The sequence below is a fragment of the Rattus rattus genome, chromosome 4 (assembly GCF_011064425.1).
Source record: "Rattus rattus isolate New Zealand chromosome 4, Rrattus_CSIRO_v1, whole genome shotgun sequence".
Classification (NCBI taxonomy): Eukaryota; Metazoa; Chordata; class Mammalia; order Rodentia; family Muridae; genus Rattus; species Rattus rattus.
The window spans coordinates 85,203,679-85,230,753 of record NC_046157.1 but is presented as its reverse complement, the minus strand read 5'-3'; the positions used below and the strand labels follow the sequence as shown (position 1 = coordinate 85,230,753).

Genomic DNA, 27,075 nt, shown 5'->3' with positions numbered 1-27,075 from the left:
GAGTACCCTCCAAAGTCAGCACAACCAAGAAGGACTCCTTTGTCAGCTAGATGACAATCAAATAGTGTTTGCCTGTAAACAAACTCTTGCTCTTAGAACACTATTTAAGGCTGTCTGAGAGTAAGGGGAAACACCCTGATTTTTTTATGTTGTGCCTATGAACTTCAAGACATCTAGCAGTCCTGTTTTCTCTGTCATGAACTGGGGAGCACAGGTAGCAGGCCTCTGTCTCTTTAGTAGTCATTGTTATGTTCCTGCCTGGCTTCTGGAAAGAAATCTATAGGAAACAGAGTAAACTATGGGCATAATTCCTTAGGTTCTTGAACTGAATCCACACTTGAAAAGTTAGAGGCAAGGACACACACACAGAGGAAACAAAGAAACCCGCTCCTCTACCGGTCTTCAAGTACAACCATTCAGAGTATCCCTTTTGAATAGCATTTTACAGGGAATTGGAATTTCTCTAGAAACTCATCTTTCTAATTGTTTCTATTCTTGGAACATAACCCTCCCACCCCTAGTAAACACAAGCGCAACCTTAGATTTTCGATTTATTACAGAATATTTTTCTTGATACTCTAGTGACGTTTTGTGAATGTCCAGAGTTTAGTTCTGTAAATATTCGTTGTAAATCTTAATAACAATAATGTGAATACTTCTGTAATTCTATGTGAAGTGATTTTTTTCAACTCCATAGGAGTGTTAACTCATTTACATATTGAAATATTACAAATCACTTCTTTTGTTTTAAGTATACTCTGTGGGGATTCACTTTTATAAAGCAAATAATCTCCTTTAAAAAGTTTAGGTTCCTATTTTACATTAACTTAAGCCAAGCCATGCTTGCAAATGACATATAGATACACAACTTTAAAAACAATTTAGCTTCGGTACATCAGCTATAATGCCACATGCTGTGTGTCAGATCTGTCCTGAATAGTGTATACTTTCCCAGTTATTAATAAACTTTTATAAACCTAAGTCTTAGTCAGTTAAAGAACTTGCCTGATGTTTGTGTGAGGTACAAACGTGGGTCGCCCAGCATCATCGGCAAGTGTTTTTGTGTATCCCCCTTGGATGGGGAGATGTGATGTAGCCAAAAGCATTGTGAAGATAACCATGGGTCTTCTTGGGGTGTGGTAATGGAGGCTAACATTTGAGCTGTCCATGTTAGAGGCAAATGGTAACTGTCTATGTTAGAGGCAGCCAGAGGGCTGGGCATGGTACATGTAAATTACATCCGAAGGGTTTTGTGTGTGTGTGTGTGTGTGTGTGTGTGTGTGTGTGTGAGAGAGAGAGAGAGAGAGAGAGAGAGAGAGAGAGAGAGAAAGAGAAAAAGAGAGAGAGAGATCTTCAAGTCTCACTTGTCGGAAGGTCAGTCTCACGTATCTTGGGATGGCTTTATAGGCTGAGGAGAATAATGATAAAGTAGAAATTGTGTAGGCCCCTAGGACCCTACAAAAGAACCACCTCTCCAACACAACCCCAGGATGGGCTCTGGGGAGTGGACCACACACTCGATGTTCCAAGTGTGATCTGAGCCCATCAGGTAGTGCTCGGTTCAGGTACAGCCCCACAACCAGGAGCGAGGGAGGTCAGGAGGTGGAGGGTTCTCCCGGATCCTGACAGTCCACAGCTGCCTGTTCCTTCCTGTTTCTCCACACACTGACAGGAGGGATTTTCTGTTCTCTGTAGTGTTTACACAGAACCTCCCACCTTGCCTCTCCCTGTTACTCCTTTGCCAGTCACGATCACTGAGATGCTCAGAGGAGAGGACAAAACTGGACTGGACTGCCTTCTAAACCAGTTCAAAGTGGGGGCGCATTCCTGCCCTTGGCTTTAGATCAATAAACAGAGGCACAAGCAGCCAGCTTCCGCTCCTACCTCCTTCTCTGCAGAAGGGAGAGAGCCCTAATGTCACTTCATGGGAATGCTTGAAGTGACGAGAACAAAATAACTGGCTTGATCCGCATTGCGTGTGTGAAAGGCAAACCCTGATGCTAGCCCACCGGGTGTCATCTGTTCAAAGCTGTATACGGTAGTTTCCATGGTGAATCTATATACGAACACACCTCGCTAACAGAATGATGTAGGTTTGTGTCTCCATAGGTAAGACTGTCCTCTGGGGCTCTTTCTTTTGAAGGATTTATTTACTTTTAGTGTGTGTGTGTGTGTGTGTGTGTGTGTGTGTGTGTGTGTGTGTGTTTGCTTGAATGTGTGTGTGTGGGGGGGTGTGTACTATGTGTATGCCTGGCCCCCATAAAGATGAGAAGGGGCTATCAGAGCTCCTGGGATTGGAGTCATCGGTGGTTTTGATCTGCCCAATGTGAGTGCTGGGAGACAAACTTGTGTCCTTTCAAAGTAGCAGGAGCTCTTAAAGGCTGAGCCATCTCTCCACCCCCACTGGTGCTTTTACAAGGAGCAAAAAAATCTGCTTTGACTGCAAAGGGTTGGTCTGATGGAAGCCCAAAGGGACCTTAAACGCACACAAGTCTTGCACAGGTCCAAGAGGAACTTTGAACTCTATCTAAAACCAATTCATCTGAAGTACAGATGAAACAACGAAAACCAGGTCAACCCCAGACCCGTGCACACTTCCTAGCCCCCTGTGTGCCTTCCTCTTCCCCTCCTGTATCCCTGGATTGATGTCTTGCCTAAAGGACATAGTGATTTCACGCAACAGAAGAAAACTAAACGTCTATACTGTACTCTCCTTGGCCCAGCTCCCAACAGATGTCATATGATTCATAAGCACAGGCAGTAGTGGTCAATAAAATGTGGTAACATGGTTATCCAAAGAACCTTCCAGCTCTCCCTCCACCATCTCCCATCCCTACTCACCCCGGGGGGAGTCCATCTGCAGCAGAAAATGTGAAGGCACTGGGACCAGAGAGCCCTTTCCTGCTACTCGCTTGAGAAACAAAGCCTTCCCTCCTCCCAACTTGAAAGAAACAAAGGAGAGTGGACTAACGGAAGCCTGCTGCTGGAGCTTCAGCTTGTCAGTGGCGACTCAGCGGAGAGAGTAACGGCTCCGAGCTTTGCAGAGAATTGATAGAGAGAGAGGGAGAGGTGGAAACAGAGACAAAGAGAGAGAAAGAAAAGCATTAACCTGGCCAGGAGTCAAACAGGTGCTTGGGGCCCAAAGGCTGACTGACACAGGATGACATGAGACACGGTGGCTGGGTGGCCCTGTGGAGTCATATCTGATTATTAATGAGGGTGGGGTGTACGTCAGAGTGAGAGGAGGGATTGCGTTCCTTATTTATGGGACTCGTATGGTCGCACGAGGGCCTGTAGCTCCTCTGCACGTCTGTCTGAAGTCTTTACTGCAACATTCTGGCTCCCTCTGTTAAAGTCTACAGGATGGAGAAGAGGGTGGCCCGGTCATTTCCAACACACACTTCCACATGAGCCACAAGCTGTGGTGGGGGTCTTTGGGGTGATAGATTTGTGAGTGTGGGGGCTTCCACACAGAGGGGCACTGTGCCTCAGTCTTGAGCTGCTGCATGCTGCCTTTCAAGGCTCCTCTGGGGCTCACAGTGCTGGGAATGACTAGGTCTCTCTCATATAGCCTAAGCTTGAAAGTGATCGCCCTTGGAACTAGCTACTGTGGAGCCTGGCTTTAGGAATGGAGGGTGGCACCATCAGGCTGCCCTTTTGCTTACAAGCAGAGGAAGACCTAGCAATGTGACCTTTGGGAGACGGTCCTAGTTGTAAGACAGCGTCCCTCAAATAAGTTACAATTCAGCAGGACTCTAACTGGGTAACATTAAAGGTCATCTTAAGAAAAGTATGCCATCTCTGGTGGATTTTCCTCTCCTGAATTAATATGTTCAAGTGTTTGATAGCCCCGTAAATGCAGAAGAATGACCACCCAATGTCACTTGTCTCCCTCCGATAGATGGTGACTGTGAGCAGCATAGATAAGCCAGGCTTGTTCCATCAGCACCCCCCACCCCCGCCCCTGTGTACAGTGGGCTTCTAGTTAAAGCTTAGTCTTTACCTGAAATACGCCTGGGTACGTCGGTGATGGCTGGCAGCCCAGTGCCCCGTGTGGAAGACAGCGGCGTGGTGGAATGGATGGATGGGGATGTCATCTGGCTCAGATAAGAGGGGTACGACTGGTCATAGGACCACGGCGGGGAGGATTGTGTTTGCCTGGGATCTGGGAAGAGAAGGAAAAAAAAACAAAAAACAAAAAAACAAAAAAAAAAAAACAAAAGATGAAACACGAAAAACCAGTTCAGTATTCCAGCTTCTGGAGCCTAAAAAACATGCAGCCCCAAACTTAAGACACAGCACGGAAGAAAAGACGAGACTTGAAAATAAATAGTAAGAAGAATAAATATCTCCCACGGCCTCTCCCTTTTAGACCTCAAATAACTCAGAGCTCTCTAGACTTGATGTCTCAATGAACATGAGAAATTGGGGGTGGGGGTGGGGTATGCATGAGGTCCATTTTCTCTCTTATGCATAAATATTTCTATTTGGAGTCCATTTAGAAAACAATCCACTTTGCTTATTTTCAAAAAGCAGAATTTATTTTATTTATTCTGTGTTTTTGAAAATTCCTTCCCTGAACACACTTTTTAAATTATATATTTTTTCTATTAATTAACTTGTATAATCTTGCCAAGAGATGCAGACTGCGTCCTTAACTATTGCTTATCTGGCTGCTGTGTTTTAGGGGTGCTTCTTCCACCTTGAAGTGCTCCCCTGCAGTGAGCTTTCTCTCTGGGAGTCAAGCGGCAAGGGTGGGGAGAAGAACAGAGGAGAGAGAGAGGTAGCATCCTCGCTGACTAGGAAGGAAGGAAGCATGATGCGTTATCTAATGATAAAGCTGAAACAGAAAGTAGCCTTTGAGCAAAGACAAAAGTCGATTTAAAAACCAACCGTGATTGAACACTGAAAAAGTTGCATTGACATCCAGGTTTAAGGCAAACATAGGAGTTCCTGAGTGCAAGAGGATGACCCCATACAGAAGAATAGGAAAATGCTTTAACCCCATGAAAATCTCTCTCTCTCTCTCTCTCTCTCTCTCTCTCTCTCTCTCTCTCTCTCTCTCTCTCTCTCTCTGATAATAAAAATAAAATTGAGCAGAAAACTGCTGAAGGTTAACTGCCCAGAGCTGACAATGTCTTTGACACAGCTCTGCTGGGGTTCCAAGCCATGGAAACTCACGGCTAAGACGTTTATTAAAAGGCCATCGTCCATTTGTGTAAGAAAAGAAGGCAATTTTGTTTTGTTCTGTTCCCCCCTCCCCTTTGAGCCCTTACCACCCGGTATTCCCAAGGGGTCACCCATTCAAGTTCTATCTAGACCCAACCCTGCACAGCTTCCTGGATTAGGTGAAACCAGGCGTGTTCAGGGTGATTTGGGCAGAGATAAAAAGGTAAACTTGCTGCTATTCCCAACATAAAGACTGTGTTTTAATCTTTCTCTCAAAGGTCACCTAACAGAATCACAAGCAAATCTCACTTAATCAATTTTAAATGAAAACTTAAAAATTGTTATGCCAACTTTAAACGTGAACAGAGTGGGTTTTTTTTATATATATATATATAGGACAGTTGGTGTATTTGCACAATAGATGGGGCTTTCGAATGTTTGTAATTGGTTTGTAACTGGTTTGAGCCTGGGTTTCCTCATCCATTCACCATCATCCTTCCTTGGGTTTTGTTGTGATTTCCCTCCAGTTTAGACAGGGAGGAGCATCCCCAACCCACTGTCCCCTTTGAGGACTGGACCCACAGAGCAAGCTGCTTGCTGAGGAAGCCGTCTGGCAAAGCTAAATGTAGACTTTGCAAACCTAACTTCTGTTCATGAGTCTATAACTCATGACTGTTACAATAACCTGATCATGGGAATATGAGATTGCATGGGAAAACTACTTAGGAGAAGACTTCAACAGGAGACTTTCAATGCATAACCACACCCGCCCCCAACACACACACATACACACACCACATACACACACACATACACACACACACACACACACACACACACACACACACACACACACACGAGTGCTCCCATGAGAGCAGGTGCCTGCAGTGGCCAGAAGTGGCACTGGATCCCTTAACTGGAGTTGCTAGCAGTTGGAAGCTGAACTCCCATCCCATTGAGCGTGCAGTACATGACCCGGTTCTCTGAGCCGTCTCTGCCGCCCTCATTCCTACATTCTTCTCTTAAAACGGAACTAACAAACAACAAATGGAAAATACTCTTGGTGGGTTTGTTCCATACCTAAAACACATAACAGGTATCAAACTCCCCATTGACTCTTACTCTTTGAAAATCAACAGCTTAATTTAAAAACAGAAGAAGAAGAAAAAACCATATCTGAATAGTCAATTCAGGTTTATTTCTCAAAACAAAAATGAACGCATAATGAGACTCAGATTTTCCCCGGGCTGGTTCCTCTTTTAAAGCCTCCAGGTTTTTCTATGCAGTTGAAGCTGTTGAGTCTCAGCTATTTCTTGTTTATTTGTTCAGTTTGGAAACAATTTATTTAAAGATTATCTAAATAGGACATACTTCCTTGAGTGGAAATAATTAAATACATCTGGCTATTTATCTGATGTTTACTGACATTAATAGATACAGCGGGACACCCCCAACTCAAGTTTAAGAAACATTTACCTGAGCTTGAGATTCAAGAAAGAGGCAGGGCTGTGCTAACATAAACTTTCTTCAGAAGTCTAAAAGACACTTGATGATTAAAGATAATGAATTTCTAGGCTTTAAGACTCCCAAGGTTAAGACTGCACAGATGGGCAGCATTTCAACTCCGAGTGACTGGTCCTTGTTATCCTCCGATACTGATATAACTCCTTGCCTTCCACCACGAATGCAAGTTACTATTTAGAGAAATGGGAAACCATCTTCAGATGGGGGAGGGGTTGGCTCTTTGCAGAGCAGGAAAAACTGTCTCGTAAAGGCAAGGGGCTGGAGTCAAGCACATTCTCAACAGATGAAAGGGACAACCGCCAACTGCCACACAGCTACAAGAGGAGAGGCCGGAGGAATGGAAGTTAGGTTTGCAAAGTCTGTGTTTAGCTTTGCTAAACGACTTCCTCAGCAAGCAGTTGGCTCTGTGGGTCCAGTCCTCAAAGGCAACAGGGGGTTAGGGGGATACTCCTCCCTACCTAAACTGGAAAAAATCACAACAAAACCCAAGGAACGATGACAGTGATTAAAACACCACAAGGGATTAATAGATGGAACTCAGAGAGTCTTGTGGAAGAGCTGGGGGGAAGGATTGAAGCCCAGGAAGAAACAGGGACTCTACAAGAAGATCAACAGGACAACTAATCTGGACCTTTGGGGACTCCCAGGGACTGAACTGCCATCCAAAGAGCATACATGGGCTTGACCAATGCCCCCTGCACATATGTAGCAGATATGCAGCTTGGTCTTCATTGGGGGCGGAGAGAAGGGGAGGCAACTATCAGGGCCGTTCCTGACTCTGTTGCCTACCTATGCATCCTGTTTCCATAACTGGCCTCAGTGGGAGAGGATGTGCCTAGTCCTAGTGGCTTGATGTGCCAAGGTGAGTTGGTACCCAGGGGGGCCTCCCCCTACTCAGAGAGAAGGAGGGGAGGGACTACGTGAGGGGGAGGCTGGGAGGAGAAGGGAGGACTGAGATTGGGATGTAAAGTGAACTTTAAAAAGTAAATATATACATCAGAGAGGGATTAAGGGTGCTTGGTTGTGACATGAGCCTGAGTTGTTTTCCTTGTGCAGAGAGATGGCCCAACCCAGTGGGAAATAAACAGACCTGCGTGGTTGAGGGTCAGTCAACTGCTTAACTACAGGACATCAACTGCACAGCATCAGCTGAAGCCAAGTGGCTATGCCTACTGGCCCTGAACACAGACTGGGGCTAGGTTACGGCTCCCCGCTGTGTCGAGTAGGTCATTTAAATGCCTAGCCCCAGTGGTTTAATCTGTGAAATGGGATTAAATGATCCTGATTGGGTTTCATGGGCATGACAGGAACCATGCCAGATCTGATAAGCTATCTGCCTCTCGTGGTACCTATTTATTCACTCTGTGAAATGAATACAGTAATAACCACTGTCACGTTTGGAAGAATGGCTGACAGTAAAGCATCACGGTGACTCCTAAGATCTGTGGGAGAATCATCACTGCACTTTCCAACTCATGCGGGCAGGCTCAACCTTGCGACCTAGGGCGCCTCTCACAGAGCTGCTGATTTTAAACGAAGCAGCAATGGTGGCAATACCATCTCTGAATTAAGCCCTCGTGGCCAAAATCAATTAATACACAGTGAACGGCAAATCAGCATCATTATCAAAGAAATAAAACTCTGATTCCACACTCTCTGGACTATCTCCGTGTGTGCACAGCTCTTAAATACTTGTGAGATCAGATGGTATAATTAAATGTGGGCATTGAGCATACAAGCCACTTGGCAACGAACTTCCGGGTGGCTTAAATAAAAACCATAATAATAAAATGCCGTGATTAATCATTCTAAATTTCTCTTAAGCTATACTATTCTGAGAAAGTTTTACATAAAATGTCGGCCTGCCAGACATCAAGTAGAATGGCCCATTAAAGGACAACTTTGCTTTGAGTGGAAGCCCTCCCAAGGATGTTTTCACTAACACCAAACGAGGGAAGAACGCTTTGTCCTTTGTCTCTCAGAGGATTGGCTGTAGCTCAGCCAATCTCCTTCAAGGTCAGTCCCCATCCTAAGATCATATGACAGTGGCAGAGGAAGACACAGGAGGCTAAAGAAAAAATGAAGTCTAAGAAGTGTTAGAGTGTATCCACTGGATAAGGCATGAGGAGCCCCAACTTTATATTGAAGGGCTGTATTCTGAGGAGCCCCTATCCCAGGCCTTCCCTAACACTTGGTGAATGGGCAAACAAACCATCAATCTCGCAGGTGACATTTCCGGGCCACTGACAAAGGACATGACTGACTAAGCTTCAATTTCATCAGCAACGTAGGAAGAAACAAAACATCTCCCTCCCATGCTTGTGAAGATCTCAGCACATGGTCAGGCCGCCTCTGTGCTCATCACACAGACATCCTGAATCAAACATCTTTCTTTATCTTTGACCCTGCTCCTTCTTGGACTTGGTTTCATCTCAGAGAGAGAAATTCCTATCTTTTCAACTAGCATAGCCTCCAACTTTCCAGTCTTATGGTGGGAGAGAAAGAGCTGAAATATCTGTTTCCTAAGAATGTGTCATCCTAACTTAAATATATGATCACAACATATGTGTATGTGTATGTATGAGTATATGTGTGTTTGTGTGTTTATGTGTGGATATGTTTGTGTGTCTGTGTGTATGTGTGTAAGTGTATATTTTTGTACATGTGTGTGTGAGAATGTGCATGTGTTTGTGTAGGAGTGTGTATGTATGTGTATGTGCGTGTATGTGTACATTAGTGTGTATATGCATGTACACGAGTGTGTGAGAGTGTGTATGCGTATGTGTGTGTATACAGTGATTAATGCCTACCGTGAAGGTAAGTCACCTTAACTGGTTCTCATGAATGCTTTCCGAACTGCACTTCCTGAAGAAACGTGAGCCTTCTGGGATTCACCCTGTGCTCGGATGAGTCAGAGCAGGTGTGGAGAGACTCCCTACTGAGGCTGGTACAGAGCCCAGCACTGCAACAGACCTAGTGAACCACGAATCAGCTCAGCCTTGGGTGCCTTTGCCTAAACCCACCAGAGCCACATGCATGGTGTGGCTTGTCTGTCTGGGTCTTCAGAAATAGGATGAAACCATCAGGAGCTGACTCCAAACTAAGAATGGCGTTAATTATGAGGCCCAAAGCATGAAAGTGTCGAATGTGACCTGGTGGTTACATCCTGTGTGAGTGGCAACCATACAAAAGCATCAAAAACCCCAGAAGGCATCAAAAGAATTCAAGACCGATGTTGAGCTTTTTAAGATTTGTCTTTAAAGATTTATTTATCTATCTATCTATTTATTTATATTTTACATATGTATGGGTGTTTTGTCTGCATGTGTGCATCTGTGCCAAATGTGTGCAGTCCCCAAGGAGGCCAGAAGATGGTGTCAGATCCCATGGAACTGGCGATGCAGATGGTTGTGGGTGCTAGGAACTGAGTCAGGGTCCTCTGTAAGAGCCGCAATACTCTTAAGCACTGAGCCATGTCCCCAGTCACTGTTTTTAAACTTTTAATATTCCCACGATGCTCTAAAGCTACAACTCGCAGTGTCCAAAGTTCCTCACTGCATTACGAAAGTGTAAATGTTTTCTTTTATACAAATATTAAAGCTTAGGAGCAAAACCTTTAGCGTCACAATTTATGTGCACACATTCTCAAGGGTTTGCGAAATCTGAAATGGTTTATTACCACAAATATATTTCAATATCGCTTCACCTTTACTTCTGCGCAAACTCCCGCCGCCTAAACAAAGAGTTTAGCAGGAACGAAAAATCAAACCTGACTTGTAACATACATTTGAGAGAGAGAAATCAGGTCTTTCCAATAATAGGCCTGTTGTCTTTACAGGCATGATGGATAGGAATGATGTGTGAGAGAAGGGAGAGAGCAGCAGAGAAGTGGATGGTCCTAGAGACACAGATGAACCCGGAAAGAAAAGCACCCAGCTGCACGGAAGCAAGCTCTCGGTTGCCACCACGAACACCCAGCAGCAATATAGTGATCTCTCAGAACTACCGTGATCATCTATCTTGAGTAAGTCCCAGTTACCCCAAGAAATGAAGAGCAGTTACTAAGAGCTCGGGTTAAATTCTTGTTGGAAACCAGAGAGGTAGGGGGAGGCTTAAAGAAAAACCAAGCATTTGACACAATGAGGCCATGTATCCCAAGCATGTACTTGTGTTTTCAAGAATGCTCTATCCTGAGAGACACAGCCAGAATACAGCAAATACATAGGCGAATGCCAGCAGCAAACCACTGAACTGAGAACGGGACCTCCGTTCAAGGAATCAGAGAAAGGACTGGAAGAGCTTGAAGGGGCTCGAGACCCCAAATGAAGAACAATACCAACCAACCAGAGCTTCCAGGGACTAAGCCACTACCCAAAGACTATACAAGGACTGACCCTGGGCTCCAACCTCATAGGTAGCAATGAAAATCCTAGTAAGAGCACCAGTGGAAGGGGAAGCCCTTGGTCCTGCTAAGACTGAACCCCCAGAGAATGTGATTGTTGTGGGGAGGGTGGTAATGGGAGGAGGATGGGGAGGGAACACCCATATAGAAGGGGGAGGGTTGGGGATGTTGGCCCGGAAACCAGGAAAGGGAATAACATTCGAAATGTAAATAAGAAATACTCAAGTTAATAAAAAACGGGGAAAAAAAAAAAAAAGAACGCTCTAAGCTCTGAAACAAGCTATAAAGCGCCAATGGCAGAACAGTTTTTCTAAGTTCTCCGCCTCCAATAGTGTCCCTGCACATCACCTCTGAGTTCCTAAAGAGCATGCATGCTGCCTTCCTCAAACATGGCAGCACAGACGGCAGACACTTCCATCAACAAAAATGGATGACAGCCATTCATCCGAAGGGACACCAGGAAAGCAGGCTGTGTTCACGGAACTAGACCGGAGGGCGGCAGCACACTGCCTCAGCTGATATGTGAGGGGCTCTCTGCCTTCACACTCACAAATAACCAAAATGACCAAAACAAAAATCCCATGTCTGTACGATTGAACATTAGATACTAAGAACGAGAAACACGAGGGAGGGAACCCTCCGAACTGGCTATAAGAAAACATGTGGAGCTTTCTGAATGTCATTAGGAGAAGGAATGGGGCAGGCAGAGAGCTTGGTCAATGCCCAGTAGAAGAGAGATGAGGGAACCAGATTGCTAGGCTGGTGTCGGCCAGTCCCCACAGGTAAAAACTCTGGTCACTCGTGAGTGTATAAAGGGTTGGTTTTCCTAAGAATCACAAGGAGACACATCGTGGACATGGTGCTAGGCTTCACACCGAGAAGAAAGGAAACAGGGAACTACGGCAAGCACACAAAAACTTCTTCCTGTTGGTACTTGCACGCCAAGCAAGGCAAGAGTGGAGATTTCCATTCAGTGTGACTGCAGTGGCCACAGCCACCGACGGGAGCACAGTTAGAGCTCCTCCACGCTGTCACCTCTTAGCATTTATCCACTTTGTGTGAAGCTCAAGTTTTCACTGAGAAAAATGGGCTCTTTAAATTGAAGTGTAAACAGAGCCACGCCCGACCACTAACTGCTGGGGTTAAAATGGCCAATTACGTTAACAGCTAATCACTGTCTGTCCTCTTTCCCACACATTTCTGTCACAATAAACATTTTCACATTCACCCATACTTTTATGCTTTTATAAGTTCAAAACGGTGTACCTGGAATATTCGAGGCTACATGCTATGTGTTAGCCAAAAACCCTTTCAGCTAGACTGAGTTTTCAGAATGAGTCTGTCTCACTCCATTCAGACACTTGTGTTGAACGGCCTACACTGTCTAAACACGAACAGGCTCACAGACCAGCAACTTACATTATCAGAGTCTTGCTGTTCTCTCACAGCAAGAAAGGATATGCAAAAGCCTTTCCCCACCAATAAAGTTCTGTGGTTCCTCCTCAGGAAAGTGAGCTCCCGGCACTGTCCTGTCTGGAGGCAGCCATTACAACAGAAAAGGACGGAAGCCATGCAGGTGCTGACGTAAGATGACTATGAAAGGCAGCGGATGGGAACTGTCAGCGTCCATCACAAAGTGGCTCATGCTAGAGGAAGCCTGAGAATAGGATTCTGGTTTCTCATGTGGTCCCCGAACCACGCAAGCTAGCAGACAGAAACTAGCAGGAAACCAACCCATTGACTGGAAATTTCCAGAAAAAAAACGGCAAGCCATTTGGATAAAACTGGGTGCTCCGTGGGCATGCCAAGGGGTTATTAATGCAGAAGTGGGGCTTACTAAATCCCCAGAGGTGATAGCAGGGAAGAGAATAAGAAATGATGGGAGTTGCCGAAGATATCGTATCTTAGAGCACAACCTAGAAATGGTAGAAATCAGAAACAAGCTGTGCTTCTCAACAGGGAGATGACAGTTGTGTCTGCATTGATAGCAACACCAGGCCCTGGGAGACAGAAATGGAGGGGCTGTCCCTGTTTAAAGAAAACCCCAAGAGAAGACTCAGGAGGCTCTGCCATATGTCACATCTAAACTGGCCTTAGCTTTATCACCACCTGGACCTCTCTGGTAAAGTGAACAGAAGGGAAGGGGTAAGGTTCGAAGGGCACGCTCACGATTTGAATTATAACTAGGATGTGGGGCTTGCTGGCCAAGGGGCATGACACTAAGTCCAGATCAGTGTGGGTGTAGTAAATGCAGGTTCAAGGTGAGCTGGAGTCCATCAAATTGGTCAGATACCTGGAGAATGTCACACACCATGCATGGTAACATTTATAGTTGGGTAGATGATGATTACCCATTGTCCCCAGGCCTTCGTTCATCCATTGTCAACTATTGTCTGTTCTGGTACTGTATTGGGCTCTAGGAACACCAGTGATAGATTAAAAATAGAACTAGCGACCCCTCCTTTCTGGAGTTTACGGCTGAATGGGAGAGACTGACATTAATCAAATCGTCACCTAACTGTGATAGGTTGTAAGAAGGGGCTATCCATGACACCATAGGAGCAGATGGTGGGAGAAGCCTCGCATCCGGCATAGCTTTCCTAAGGTCATGGTGATTAAGCCAAGACCTGGTCAGGAGGCAGAAGCCAAGGAGGTAACTGTGTGGGGTTAACAGGGGGTGGGCAAAGGCACGGCAGGTGTCTCGTTCCTGGGAAAGAGGCAGTGTGGTCTTTTTGAGGACCTGTCAGATAATGTCTTTATGGAGCCTGACAAAAGCATGAACGTAGCCTGAGCCGGGAAGGCAGAAGTGGGAGGAACCAGGTGACGCAGGAGCTGCTGGCCTGCGCTGGAATCACCGGTGTTCACGCTAAGTGCAAAGGAAGGTCATTCTGGCTTAGTTTTTTTGTTCTCTTTTGTTTGTTTAAAAGGGTGGCGCAAGTCAGTGGTGCATTTAAAACTCTGACAGCATCATAACAGAAAAAGGGCAGGAATCCAGCTGAGGGCCAGACACAGCGAAGGGCAGGCAGGGAAAACAGCAGCTGAAGTGAACGCCAAGGCGGAGTCTAGGGGCTGCACTTAGGAAAACTGAGAGACAAGCAGAAGACACTTAATGGCTGGACACTAAGAATGAGGCTCTTTGACATTTGCTGGGCTGCGTCAGGACTGACTCTGAACGGGCAAAGTGACCCTGGGGTGTTAGAACAGGGAATTTTTGTTGACCTCACCTCCTATATTCTGATTCAAAGCTGAAGAACCCCAAGTGATACTAAAATATACCAAAGATTGAGAAAACTAGATAGATAGATCGACAGACAGACAGACATTTACAACCCTTTATTCCAACCTGATTTTTCTGAAAATGTCTTTGCTGTTGGTAAAACTCTTAGTTCTGATTAATTTTTTGAGCCACTGTTTGTGCCAGCCTCCAGTCCACTGAAACAACACCGAAGTCCTGCTCAAAAGCCTGCATACAAAACACTTGGCACACTTGATCACCGTGGGACTCAGAAGGCAAAGGGGCTCACTTAAAACCTGCCCCCAGGACTCCTAGGGCAGCCACTGAGTAGAGAGCTCACCTGCCTGCTGTGTACCCAAATCTTGGCAAGGTAGATGCTTCCTCTCTGATGTAGAAGCAATAAAGAGGTCAACCAGGACGTGGTCATTAATATAGACCATGGCCAGCTTCGAAGAAGGCATTCGAAGGTAGCATTCTGGTCCTACATCTTCCTGTCTGTTATTCTTACCACAGCCTAGAAGGGCTAGAAGCCATCTTTCCAAGCTTCACAATGAGGCACAGGTAAGAGCAATAGTCACTGGGTGGAGAATTTGAGCCATAAAAACCAATATCAAAGAGGGGGCTGAGCTCTGCACTCCTGCACTCGCTCTGCTCAACTGCAAGAGACAGGATTGGGGGCCGGGGGTGGGGTCATCCAACAGCAAAGTCCCCCACAGACTGCAAGCCATGTGTGATCCCCAAAAGTCACCAGAGCCAACAATCGAAAATCAAATCGAGTTTTAAAGCCTTCCCCTCCATTCACTCTGATGACATCTCACGTGTAAGTTAGCATTCCTCCCAAGCCTCCCCTCCTCCACTTAAAACCACCCTGTCGAAGCGCCCTTCCAGACGCATAGATTTCCTATTTCAGCTCTGTGGATTTCAGAAACCTCCTCAGGCTCCAATTTTCTTAGTCGCTAGATAAGTCAGCACTGACAACCCCTGCCAAGGCTGCTGTTTTCAATCCAATTAGAGCGAATTGCTTCTAAACTGTAAGGAAGCAAATCCTGATTGAACAAGGCCTTCAAAAGTTTAACTAGCTGTTCATAAATGAGCAGGCTCATGCAATTTTGTTTGTGGGGTATTTTTATATATTAAATGATAAAATGTTACACACAAATTAGTATTAAGTATTATATGTGCATATGCATATATTTTGTGTGTTCAATATATCGAACTAAGAATGGCTTAGATTATGTTCCTGCCTTGAAAATATACAAATAAATTATTATCGTCATTCACCTCACGGTGGGCAATGCACAGTAGGTCTCTGCGAGAAGCCCCAGAAACTTAAAGATGATCAAAATATAGCCTAGCACACCTAGCACCCAGGGCAGATGTGCCTGATAGCCTCCTCCCTGGATCTGCCTTCTGGTTCTATATTTCCATCCAATGCAGCCCCCTGAACCTTTGGCCTACAGGGCCATCACTGAAAGTGAAAGGTGGTGAGCAGGGTCCCGAGGCAACTAATAAAGAAGAATGGTGTGCATACATGCTTGTGTACATATACTGAATACACGTACATATACATACATTACATACATGTATGTAAAACCAACATGAAACTATAAGGGAAAAAAAAGATGATGCCGTGGCAAAGAATGGAAGAATGAAACCAGCACGTTCTCTGGAAAACAAAAAACTAAAGCCAGATTCAACCGGAACGAAGCAAAGTGTAGCACACAGACTCCTCTTGCTATTACTGGATGCCAGGTGTGGGTCTTCTGGTCCCGAAAGAAGAAAATACAAAATGGAGTCTTTGGGACAAGACACTGGTTCTTCTCAGATAATCATCCCTCTCTGATTCTAGAAGAATCTTCAGGGAATAAGGGAATCCCACCGCACACAAATCCAAGCGCCCTCTACGAGGTCCTCGGTGGATATTACTGGCAGGCTAAGCAACAGCGTACGCCTATACCTGCTATACCCTTGCTCGCTAAAGATGGGAACTCATGGTTCATCTCAACTGCACGCAGAGGTTGCCTCCCAAAGCTAACAGACACGAGACAGTGTTTACACACAGGATTTGTGTTCTTCTCCCTATTTTTTTTTAATCAGAATTGTGATCCGCAGTTCCCTCCAGTGAGATTTCCGGCACACACATGGGCAGAGCAGCAAGCCTATTTACCTGGACACCCTGCCCAATGGTTCTCAAAGGAAGAAACCTGGGCAGACTTTCCAGTGGCTTCAGAAACTTAAACACGGTACCACCAATGGAAAACAGAATGACTTCCAATGGCGTGTCTGTTTTCAAGTTGGTGGCCTCACCTCTTTTAGGCTCCGCGGTGCCTCTGGGTATCAGGGACACATTGGCTTGCTTGCCTCTCCTTATCCACCCTGGTGGAGCTCTGCAGCCACTCTGCCTGAGCCTCTCTTGGGTTCTCCCTTAGTCGCAGTCCCCAACATACCACCCATGCCCATGTCTCCCATTCCAGAACCATGTGGTCATTCTGCACTTGAAGGGAATGACAATGTGAGACACACACTACTCAGCTGTCCTGTCCTATTTCTGAGAGGAATGTTCTATTAAATGCTTCAGGACAAGCAACAGTGGACTGAGCCTAGGTCAGTCAACCATGCATAGGCTAATCCCATTAGCATAGTTGGCTGGAGAGCTTCTTAGTTTCTAAAGGAGTTTTATTCCCCCAAGGGACTACAGAATCAGATTGAAGTGGGGGGGAAGATGACTTCACCCTGATCAAGGTAACTGCTCAGGTGATGTGTATGGCCTTGGACTGTCTGGAAAACCATCCCCCCCAGTTATTATTATTAAAATTATTACTATGAACATGTGCTTTATAGAACTGCGCTTTAATTATTAAAAATGATTTTGTTGCATATTAATTAAAGTACAAGCCCAATACTCTTAATGTATCTTTTTTAGGACACTGTCTTCCCTGGGGATGCTAAATAATATCCAGTGGGAAGCAGAAAGTGTTCACACATGACACTTGTCCACTTGGATGGTTAAAGGCAAGCCCAGCTCAGTAGAGCTCTAGGTGACTGTCCACCAAAAATCTGACGCTCAGAAACAACTAAGGTAACAATGGAGTCAACTTCGGCCACCTACAAAGTGTATTATTTGCGGATCGTCTTAAGGCATCAAAAGCTCTTCAAAGTACAGACCAGACACTCCTGAGGTAATCCCTTTAAGAAATGCGTCTTCCCTAGCACCCAAGGCGATATTCAACTTGGCCCCGGAACTATGCGGATGTTTCTTAAATCCTTTATTTACTAGTCAGTAGTTGTGAGTAGGATCCTGGGTGAGCTACTTTATTTCCCTGGCCTTCAGTTGCTACACAAATATTACCTACCTGAAAGACCCATTGTGAAGGGCGTGTGACTTAACCCCATTGGAACAGTGCCTGACTCACGATACGCAAGAATAAATGATAACTAATAAGAATCCAATCAAATAGGAACTAAAAGGACTAAGCCCAGGATAACACTCCATCGTACTTCCTGAAGAAATCAATGACCTATTTATTCATTTATCACCAAGCCTCAGGCACTTACGGAAGACAATAGGGGCACAAAGATGAATGTAACAGGGCCTTGGACTTTGAAAAATGGAAAGTCTGACGCAAGAGACAACGTGTGGTCAAGTAATTGTCCCCGCATGGAACGTGATGTAATGGAGCATTTCACAAGGGGGCAAGGGAGCCTGACTCGGTGAGTGGGTCAGAAGAGCCTGGCAGAGGCAGTGGCGATTGGTCCAAGTTTGGGAGAAAGAATGTCTTGGGAAAAACAATAAACAGAAGGATATGCTAGAAGAAAAAAAGAAAGAGTATGATGACATATTACTAAAGAGACTGTGAGCCACCCAATTAGACAAGATGGATGAAGCAAAGAAGTGCAGAAGTGTAGATCGCTCCTGAGAGACACAGCCAGAATACAGCAAATACAGAGGGAATGCCAGCAGCAAACCACTGAACTGAGAATAGGACCCCGTTGAAGGAATCAGAGAAAGAACTGGAAGAGCTTGAAGGGGCTCGAGACCCTATATGTACAACAATGCCAAGCAACCAGAGCTTCCAGGGACTAAGCCACTACCTAAAGACTATACATGGACTGACCCTGGACTCTGACCTCATAGGTAGCAATGAATATCCTAGTAAGAGCACCAGTGGAAGGGGAAGCCCTGGGTCCTGCTAAGACTGAACCCCAGTGAACTAGACTGTTGGGGGGGGAGGCAATGGGGGGAGGGTGGGGAGGGGAACACCCATAAGGAAAAAAAAAAAGAGAGAGAGAGACTGTGAGATGAACAGCACACACATTCCACAAGGAGAAAGCCACTGTTAATGGTAGGGCCCATCTAGTAGAAGGTCAAGATTCTAGTCCTGGCTGAGGGACTACTGAAAATGGAAGTCATAGCACAAACAAACAAAAACAAAAACCATCCTGTATACGTCCAAGCATCTACATGCATGGAAAATTAATTTTCGTTTAGTGTTTAACAAACAACTCATACCCTCCCCCAAGTCTTTCCCATATCATAAAATATCACTCTCTTCCAGCTGGCCCAGGTCAACCCTCCCCACCCCCCAAGTTCTACATTCCCCACAGCATCAGTAGAGCACCTCCTGGAGCAGGACCTTGAACATGAGCCTGCTTCTACCTTTGGTCCATGGGACACATGCACCCAACACAGAGCACCTGCATGTGGCATGTATGCTCACTGGTGATTGGAAAACACCCTTCCCTTGGTTTGCATCCTTCAGTGGTACCACCCTGCACACAGAATCTCCTTAGGATGGCCTTCGGGCCTTCCATAGCTTTGCCTTTTCTGAGTCCGCTTGTCCATGTGAGTCCTCCCATCCGCGTGAGTCCTCCCACCACTTACATGCTGCTCCTCACAGTCCTGTCTCCAAAGATTCCTTTTCCAACTTTACAATCAAAATTAGTTCCTTCCCTTTCTAAGTCACTCTATACTAGGTGCTTCGTTTTATGTTCCCGGACACTTATTCTAGAAGCGATGTCTCGTATTCTCATCCAGCTTTTATTGGCTGTAAATGTCACCGAAATGTAAGCTAATGAGAGAGGACCAGGCCCTATTACAAAAACATACGGGCACAGAAGATTACGTGAATTAGATTGCAGATCTAATTCACTGCATTTCTAAAACTCATAAAGGCCACTACAAAAACTGCACCTATATGATTCACTTACAATGATGTGTAGCAAAACATTAAGCTTCAACTGACTTCCTGCATGAAGGATTAAGAGAAAAATATCAGTATATACTGTCCTTCCAGTGATGAGATTAAAACTCCATCCCACAGAACCCAAGGACGTGAATCACCAGAATTGCTTTTACGTGTAGCTGTGTCATACAGAGAATTTACAGTGGCAGCTGTCATGAGGAGTGTCTCCTAGCATGGCATCTTCAACCTCCAAAACCATTGTCACATGCTGAGTCAAAGGGGGGTTGGCGTTTGCAACAGGCTAGGTGTTTCCTGGTGCCAAGAGACAGGCAGCAGATGTCAGAATGATAAAAAGAGGTGGGGAGGAAGCAACTTCCTCAGGAAGCTGTGGGGAGGCCCTGGTCCCTCAGGCAGAAAGAACATGAGCCATCAAAGACATCAACAAGAGTGGCACCACTGGCCTGGCACAGCAAAGAAGCCAGCCGACCATATGGCTAGAACCTTTAGCCCTAGGAACTGCAAGAGACATTAGAAAAGGCTAATTGTGAACCTCGAAGCACTAACGATTTCCCTGAACTCCGTTTTGCTTTTCTGGGAGTCTGAAGAAGTCATCTGCCTTTGATGTTGGGCAAGACAAAGGACTTCAGGTGAGCATACAGCATGACCACTGTATGCCATTTGGGGATAAACAACTCTAGAGAACCAAGCTAATGAGAGAGAAGCAGGCCCCATGACAAACATCTTTGAATGGAGGATTACATGAACTAGAATGGCGATAGGAAATGCCAAGAAGTTAGCATTTTGGGCAAGCCTCAAGAATGTGAGTTCTGCAGTCCTTGTGGTATGAAATCAACTGGTTCAATAGCAGAGTATTATATGAAATGTGATTTCGGCCATAATTCACCTTCAGGAACTAAGTAAGAATGGCCTGGATAAGAAATTAGAAAGCACGGCCCATGCCAACAAGAATAACATGACATCCATGCCCTTTTTTGCACCTATATTTTCTGTATGGGATTCTCATCAAGTCAACGTTTAGTGAGACTCTGCTTTGGAGACATCCACACTAGCCGATGGAGAAAGAGAGATACAGAGAAGCTAAGAAACAAGGGCGTCCCTACGAATGCTCAGAGAATGGAGAGAAGCCTTCGGACAAAGGCTTATCCCAGGGAAGAGAATGAAGAGACCTGAGGAGGAGCTCCTCCAGCTAGGCAGTAGACAGACTACAATGAAAAGCATGTGCCTGAGGGCCACGATGCAAATGAACCTCTTCAGTTAGAATAGATGAAGAAGAGCGCTTTCCCCTACTCTCTGCCCTGCAAAGACGGGGCTCTCTCCATGTAATGGGCTCAAAAGCACACTTACTAAATAAACAAGAATATGAATCCTGAGGTGAAATCTTCCCATTCGACCACAATGTGGCTACTGCCCTGGGTGCTCCTGGATTTCCTCTTTGTCTGGTCTCAAAGACTCAACATATCCTTGACTACTTGCAGGTATCTTTGTCCCCCGCCCCAACAATGGGAGGCCATTTAAAGAACATTCGCACACCCAAGAGCGGAGCATGTCACAGATACACATGTACACCTTTGCAGTGGGAGACTGGAGCAAAGCTATCGTGATCAGAAGAGGACAGTAGGAAAACAGTGACAATAACGGATTTTTTTTTTTTTTTTTTTTTTTGGTTCTTTTTTTGGAGCTGGGGACCAACCCAGGGCCTTGCGCTTCCTAGGCAAGCGCTCTACCACTGAGCTAAATCCCCAACCCCACAATAATGATCCTTAATTGGACCAATATCTTGTACCTGTGGACTTTCATAATTTCATTTTAAGAAATAGATTCAGGGAATAGTCACTGTCCTGCTACCAATATGCTGAGTGACTGCAAGCAAGGAGCTCAACCTTCCTGACCCTCCCAAGAAGAACGGTGGTAAAGAGATGCTTCTGCTGACTGGAGGTGAACCTGTTCTGCAGAGGGGGTCATACTCCTGATCTTCGAAGATGCTCTGTCCTCCATATGTCCCTGCTTCCTCAGACGCTCACTCACGCATCTGCACATAGGGATGTCGTTAAAGGTAGGACCTCCTACTGCCTTTCCAACGTCGGGCTCAACAATGTCTAAAGCACTGTTAGGTTCTAGGCTTATGGAGCCTGCCTGTGACCTCACTTATAGATTTAGGCCTCTTCGGTGAATCTAACAGCAGACAGGTTAGGTTCAAAGGGTCTTTTAAAGACACATAGTAGGAGGCTGGAGAATGGCTCAGCAATTAAGAGCACTTTTTGCTCTTCTAGGGGATCCAGCGCCCTTGAGCTCTGGTTCCTGGGGATCTGATGCCCTCTTCTAGACTCTGAGAGCATAACATTCATGCACTACACATACATACATGCAGGCAGACACTCAGACACGTTAAAGCAAGCAAAATATTAAAACCATTAGTCATTAACATATTAACAAGTAGTTAAAGATTAGGACATAGAGATAAAAACTTTAAGTAGCCTAGTGGTTTCCAAATCATACAAGGTATATATTCATATAAAATTATTCATGATTACAAATAATATATAAACACACATCCCCCCCTCTCTCTTTCACACACACACACACACACACACACACACACACACACACACACACAGTCTAAGAATTATTCTAAGATGGCTGTTTTGGATTTTAATCAAAGTCCAGTTTTTTAAAGTCGTAGCATTCACAGGCTAGTGTGAATCTCACCCTTGCACCTTTATCGTGAATACATCTAGCACACATTTTTAGCTGTTTGCTTCATGCATGGGGTTTAAAGTTTTGGGCAGGTTAGGATGTGGTCCTCTCACAGAGCACTAACATCCTTCCACGAAGCCAATACCCTGTGCTTGCCAATGTGTTGATACATGTTCTTTGTTTTTATAATCCTATGTTACTTTTTATGCAACTGCATTCATTTACTAAACAAACCCACAGAAAGGAAAAGCTACTCTTAGGAGGTATCCAAGAACACATTTGCCCACCATGGCTGAAAAGAGGTGGGTCACCAACATTTCTGCTTTGAGACTCTTATGCCTACCTAAGTATACCCACTACAGAGGAAAACCTAGCCATCGAAAAATAAATGCACATGTAGGGTTTACTGCATGTTTTGCTTTGACTCGTTTTCTCCTTAGTCTAGTCTGCCCCTTGCAAAGACAACGAGAAGATGATGTAATACTCTTTGACCCCTCGATAATTCTGATATGCAGATTAAAGAGCTGCCACGATCCACGCATTCTTGTCAATGGGACCTCAAAGCAATCAAACTGACCCTACAGTAAGATCTGTGTTTGCACCAGTGGGGTAGGAAACCAAAAAGAGCTGGGATCTTAATGCCTCGGAGCCAGTGATGAGTGAGGCTGGTGTTCAGAAGAAACAAAGTGTCGGGCTCACTGAAACAGAAAAGAGGTGCTGAGGAGAAGCCGAGCTAGCTGTCTGCCTGAAGAACTCTTCACTGACCCTACCTCTTACTACCAATCAAGGCTTCCGGTTAGCCCTGGGCTACTGTGAAGTAAACTAAATGAAACCGTTATATGTGTAAGAAATGTAAGCTCAAATGCAAGTCAGCGGCACTAATCTTCCAATGGTCAGGGTGGGACGCTGTCCCCTGAACCACCTGGATGCAATACAGAATTTATACCATACATCCTCCCACAGCACAGCCCTTCCCGCCCCGCCACAGTGTTCGCAACATAGCTGTTAAGCCCAGCATTCTCGGAAACCTTCGTTTTCATCCCAAAGTTATCGAGCATCAAAAAAACCCGATTTTAACAAAAAGGAAGAAATCGGTGTCTTTGCACCTTAAGTTTTTCGTGAGCCGATCGCAGCTCCAGAAGTCACAAAATGAACACATCTTATCTGGTCGCCCCTCACCCCCAGCCTGCCAGACTCCAAGTGAAACCTACGTGTCTGTCTTACCTGTAATCTGACTCTGTCCTTGTGGATTAAAAGGACTTGGTGCTGAGTTCAGGGAGGGCCGTGGGTTCTGAGGCGGGACACCTACTCTCATACTGGGATGAGGAATGCGCCCTAAATCACTGAGGCGGTCAGAGAACAAACTAGGTTTAGAGTCATCAAGCTTCTGTCTGTGCCCTGGAAACAGCAAATCATAAAATAAAAGCACATTAATTAGCTGAACAAATTGATCGCGCTATATAGATATGTGAACATACATACTGGGTGGTTTAAGCCAAGGAATTATCGATAACCGATATTGATTATGATCGATCTACACAAAGTGTGCTTCAAGCATTGTAGGGTGACGGACCTTCCTAATAATATCTGTGTGTGGAGAACTGAGGGTCCCAAAGGTGACATGGAGTCAAGAGCTCAAGGGGAACTCTCTGGGTACCTCCTCTGGCCAATGAGAGGATGAGAAGACTAATGGGGGAGCCTATCTGAAAGCTCAAGGAGTCTGCTACACTGTCACAAAACCGGGGCAGAATCGTGGGCAGACCCATTTTTTGAAGGCCAATTTCCATAATGACTATAGTGATTTCGTTTTTCTTTTCTCTGTTACAGCTACCTACCTACTCCTTAATGAGAAGTTAAAACTCAAAAAAAGGAAAACAGAAAGGAAGAAGGAAGGGAAAAGGCAGGAAATGGGGGCACAAGGGAAGACACAGAGAAACATACACAGAGAAAGTCAGATTTTCAAAAGGGATCTGGGTATTTTGAGATATGCCAAAGCCCAAACGCATATAATACACCCTATTAAATCACACGGAATATGTTTTCTTTTAAACCTCCCGCTGTAGCTTTATGCAAGAAAGTGGAAAGTGGTGCTAGGCCAAATAGGTGACTGTGAAATGTGACCACCCAATATGAGAGATGGGGGAAGAGGGAGGGAGGGAGGGAGGGAGGGAGAGAGGGAGAGAGGGAGGGAGGGAGAGGAGAGGAAAAGTGGACATGAGGAAGGAAGAGATAAGAGAGAAAGAGAGAGAGAGAGAGAGAGAGAGAAGGAGGGATGGAAAGAAGGAGGGAGGGAATGAGAGAGACATAGAAAGAGACAGAGACAGACAGACAGACGGACCTTTTCTTTCTGCTGGTTTATTCAAGTTACACAGCAAAGGAAATCTGGGTATTAAGAAAACATGCCAATTAAAAATAGATCAAAGTGCTGCAATTTCTTCAAAAATCACAAACTCATCTACTAGAAGGGATGTGACAGTGTCTCGGTGCAGTGACCGGGTGTGACTGTGCACCTAACAGGAGAGGATCTCTGCGCTGGGGAGCTCCTATCTGCTGCTCAGGACTTTAGAACGTGTGTTCAAGCAGCAGGAGCTGACTCAAGGCACGGTGTTGGGATGACGGCTGCATGCGCAGATGCATTCTGAAGCAAAACTAAGGGAATCCGTATCATTACTCATCCAAGAACAAACGTTGAACACGGATTGTCAATAGCCTAGGTCTGCCATTGCCTTAAGTGCTGGGACACCTTACCTTCCTCTCCGTACAGGACAAGGGGGACACATGTGTCAGGAGAGGGTTAAGTTGAGCACTAGAATTCCCCAGGTATAAGCTGTCTTCATAAGACAAATTCCTTATTTTATTTGCCCCAAAATGTATTTTCCTGTCTCCTTTTTCATTGCCTACCCAGCCCAAAGAAAACAGACAGGAAGCCAAGGCTTGGTAATATGAGTGTAGCTGTCTCCACAGCCAAGCATGTTCCAACTGGGCCCATTAACTGAAATGCACCCACCTCCTACTTCCTGCCAGTGTGTGTTTTGGGCATTGGATGTAACAGAAGGACTAGACCTAGTTGAAAACATGATCAGGAAAAAAACAAAGGAAATCCGTTGTTAATTGTCATTTGTCCCTAGTTTACACTGATTACAAACAGATTTTAGAAACCTAAAGGTTTTTAGAGGTGACCCAAGACAGCCCCTAGACCCCAACTAATAAATTATCCGTAGATAAAGTGACTGAGGTCTTCTGTGGGGACAGGGTATCTTGGCCGTGGCCCTCAACTATTGACTAGCTTGACCAGGAAGGCACTACAGCAGTAACATGTCAGAAGCGAGCTTCCTATTCATCATGAGTCTCATCAATGCTGGCTTTCTGGCTTCCCCTCTGAGCTGCCTCAGGTGACAGTGTGCCTAGAACACTTAAGAAGTGAGCCCAGTGAGGTATCAACATAAGTTGAAAGTGTAGCCAAAGTCCAGCTATAATAACTCACCCATTATCTTAACAAATAAATGACTATAGCAGAACTTCTAGCTCCCTGGCTCTAACTAGTTTCACAATCAGAGAATTATTATACAAATACTTGTCATAGCCAGATGCATAGGCTCCTCCTCTTCTTCCTCCTCCTCCTCTTTTCTGTCCTCTCTCTCTCCTCTCTCTCCTCTCTCCTCTCTCTCTCTCTCTCTCTCTCTCTCTCTCTCTCTCTCTCTCTCTCTCTCTCTCCCCCTCTCTCGTTGACACAGCTATTAAAAGCTTATGAACTTGTCCCTGTAAGTTCTTTTCTTAATGAGCCACTTTCTGGAGTAGCAAGTTTCCTAAAGGCTAGAGAGAAGGCTGTGCAATCTTACACGGATTCTTGTACACCGCACTGTGTGTTCAGCATGTGCGATGTATGGGCACATTTTATTTACTTAATTAGCCCAATGCTGTTCCTATTAGGAGAATGCAGACAAGAGAGAAGGACTTTGAATAGCCCTTGGGCGTGAAAAATGTAAAAAGCGGGTGACAGTTTTAAAGGCCCGATGATTTTTTATAGAGTCATCCTCAAAGGCAGCCGCCACAGATGTGCAGACAACGTATAGACTAACCTATAGAGCACCTATCAGAGGATGCCAAGATAGAAAAGCATATGCATTTCCCGTGTCTCTCTATCCTCTCCTAGCAACCACCACAACCACAACAAGATCCTTACAGCACAATGCCAAACAAAAGCCAAACAGGTTCTTCATCTTTCAACCATGACGAATAGAGGCTGCCGCTAAACCACATCATGGGGTACTCGAATGACGGGCTGAAAGGCACGCTGCAGTCATCAGCACCAGGCAATCCTTCCAGAAACTAAGAACACAAGACACAAGGGAATCACAGACCGACACAGGGACGGGGTAATCGGCCCTGCTGTTTGGAGGACTAAACCTTGCTCACCCCAAAAGAGGAGCTATCCCAAGCATCAGGCCGATAAGAAAGAGTGAACGATTTTTCCGTTACTGCTCAAGGGGAAAGAATCTAGAGTAAAGACTCTGGGGTCTGAAGAAGGGCTCATTGGATAGGCACCCACCTGCCGTGCAAGCAAAAGAACCAGAGTTTGGATCCACAGAACCCAGTAAGCGTGGGCAAGCAGAGGGCTCACATAATCCCAGCACTCGGAAGGGACAGACTGGATCTCCACAATGTACTAGGTAGCAAGACTACCCCATTCCAGTGAGCTCTAGGCTCCAGTGAGAGACCCTGCTTCGCTGAATAAGGTGGACAGCAACTGAGGAAAGATCCTGATATCAACCTCAAACTTCTACACACACACACAAAGACAGACACACAAGAATGCCTACCCATAAACACTCATGAAAACACATGCT

At 45.3% G+C, this 27,075-nt stretch overlaps 1 protein-coding gene across 2 annotated transcripts in view; it reads right to left on the bottom strand.

The window, feature by feature from the left end:
* The window catches only part of Runx2 (RUNX family transcription factor 2), a 126,877-nt gene that overhangs the window by 27,821 nt on the left and 71,981 nt on the right, over positions 1-27,075 (bottom strand). Inside the window, exons 4-5 of one of the 2 annotated variants that reach the window (XM_032900677.1) lie at positions 23,453-23,626; positions 4,004-4,165 (exon numbers count right to left, since the gene is read on the bottom strand). In XM_032900677.1, the coding sequence (XP_032756568.1) occupies positions 4,004-4,165; positions 23,453-23,626 (336 nt within the window). The remainder of the gene's footprint in view (positions 1-4,003; positions 4,166-23,452; positions 23,627-27,075) is intronic. The other variant, XM_032900676.1, reaches the window with a different exon arrangement.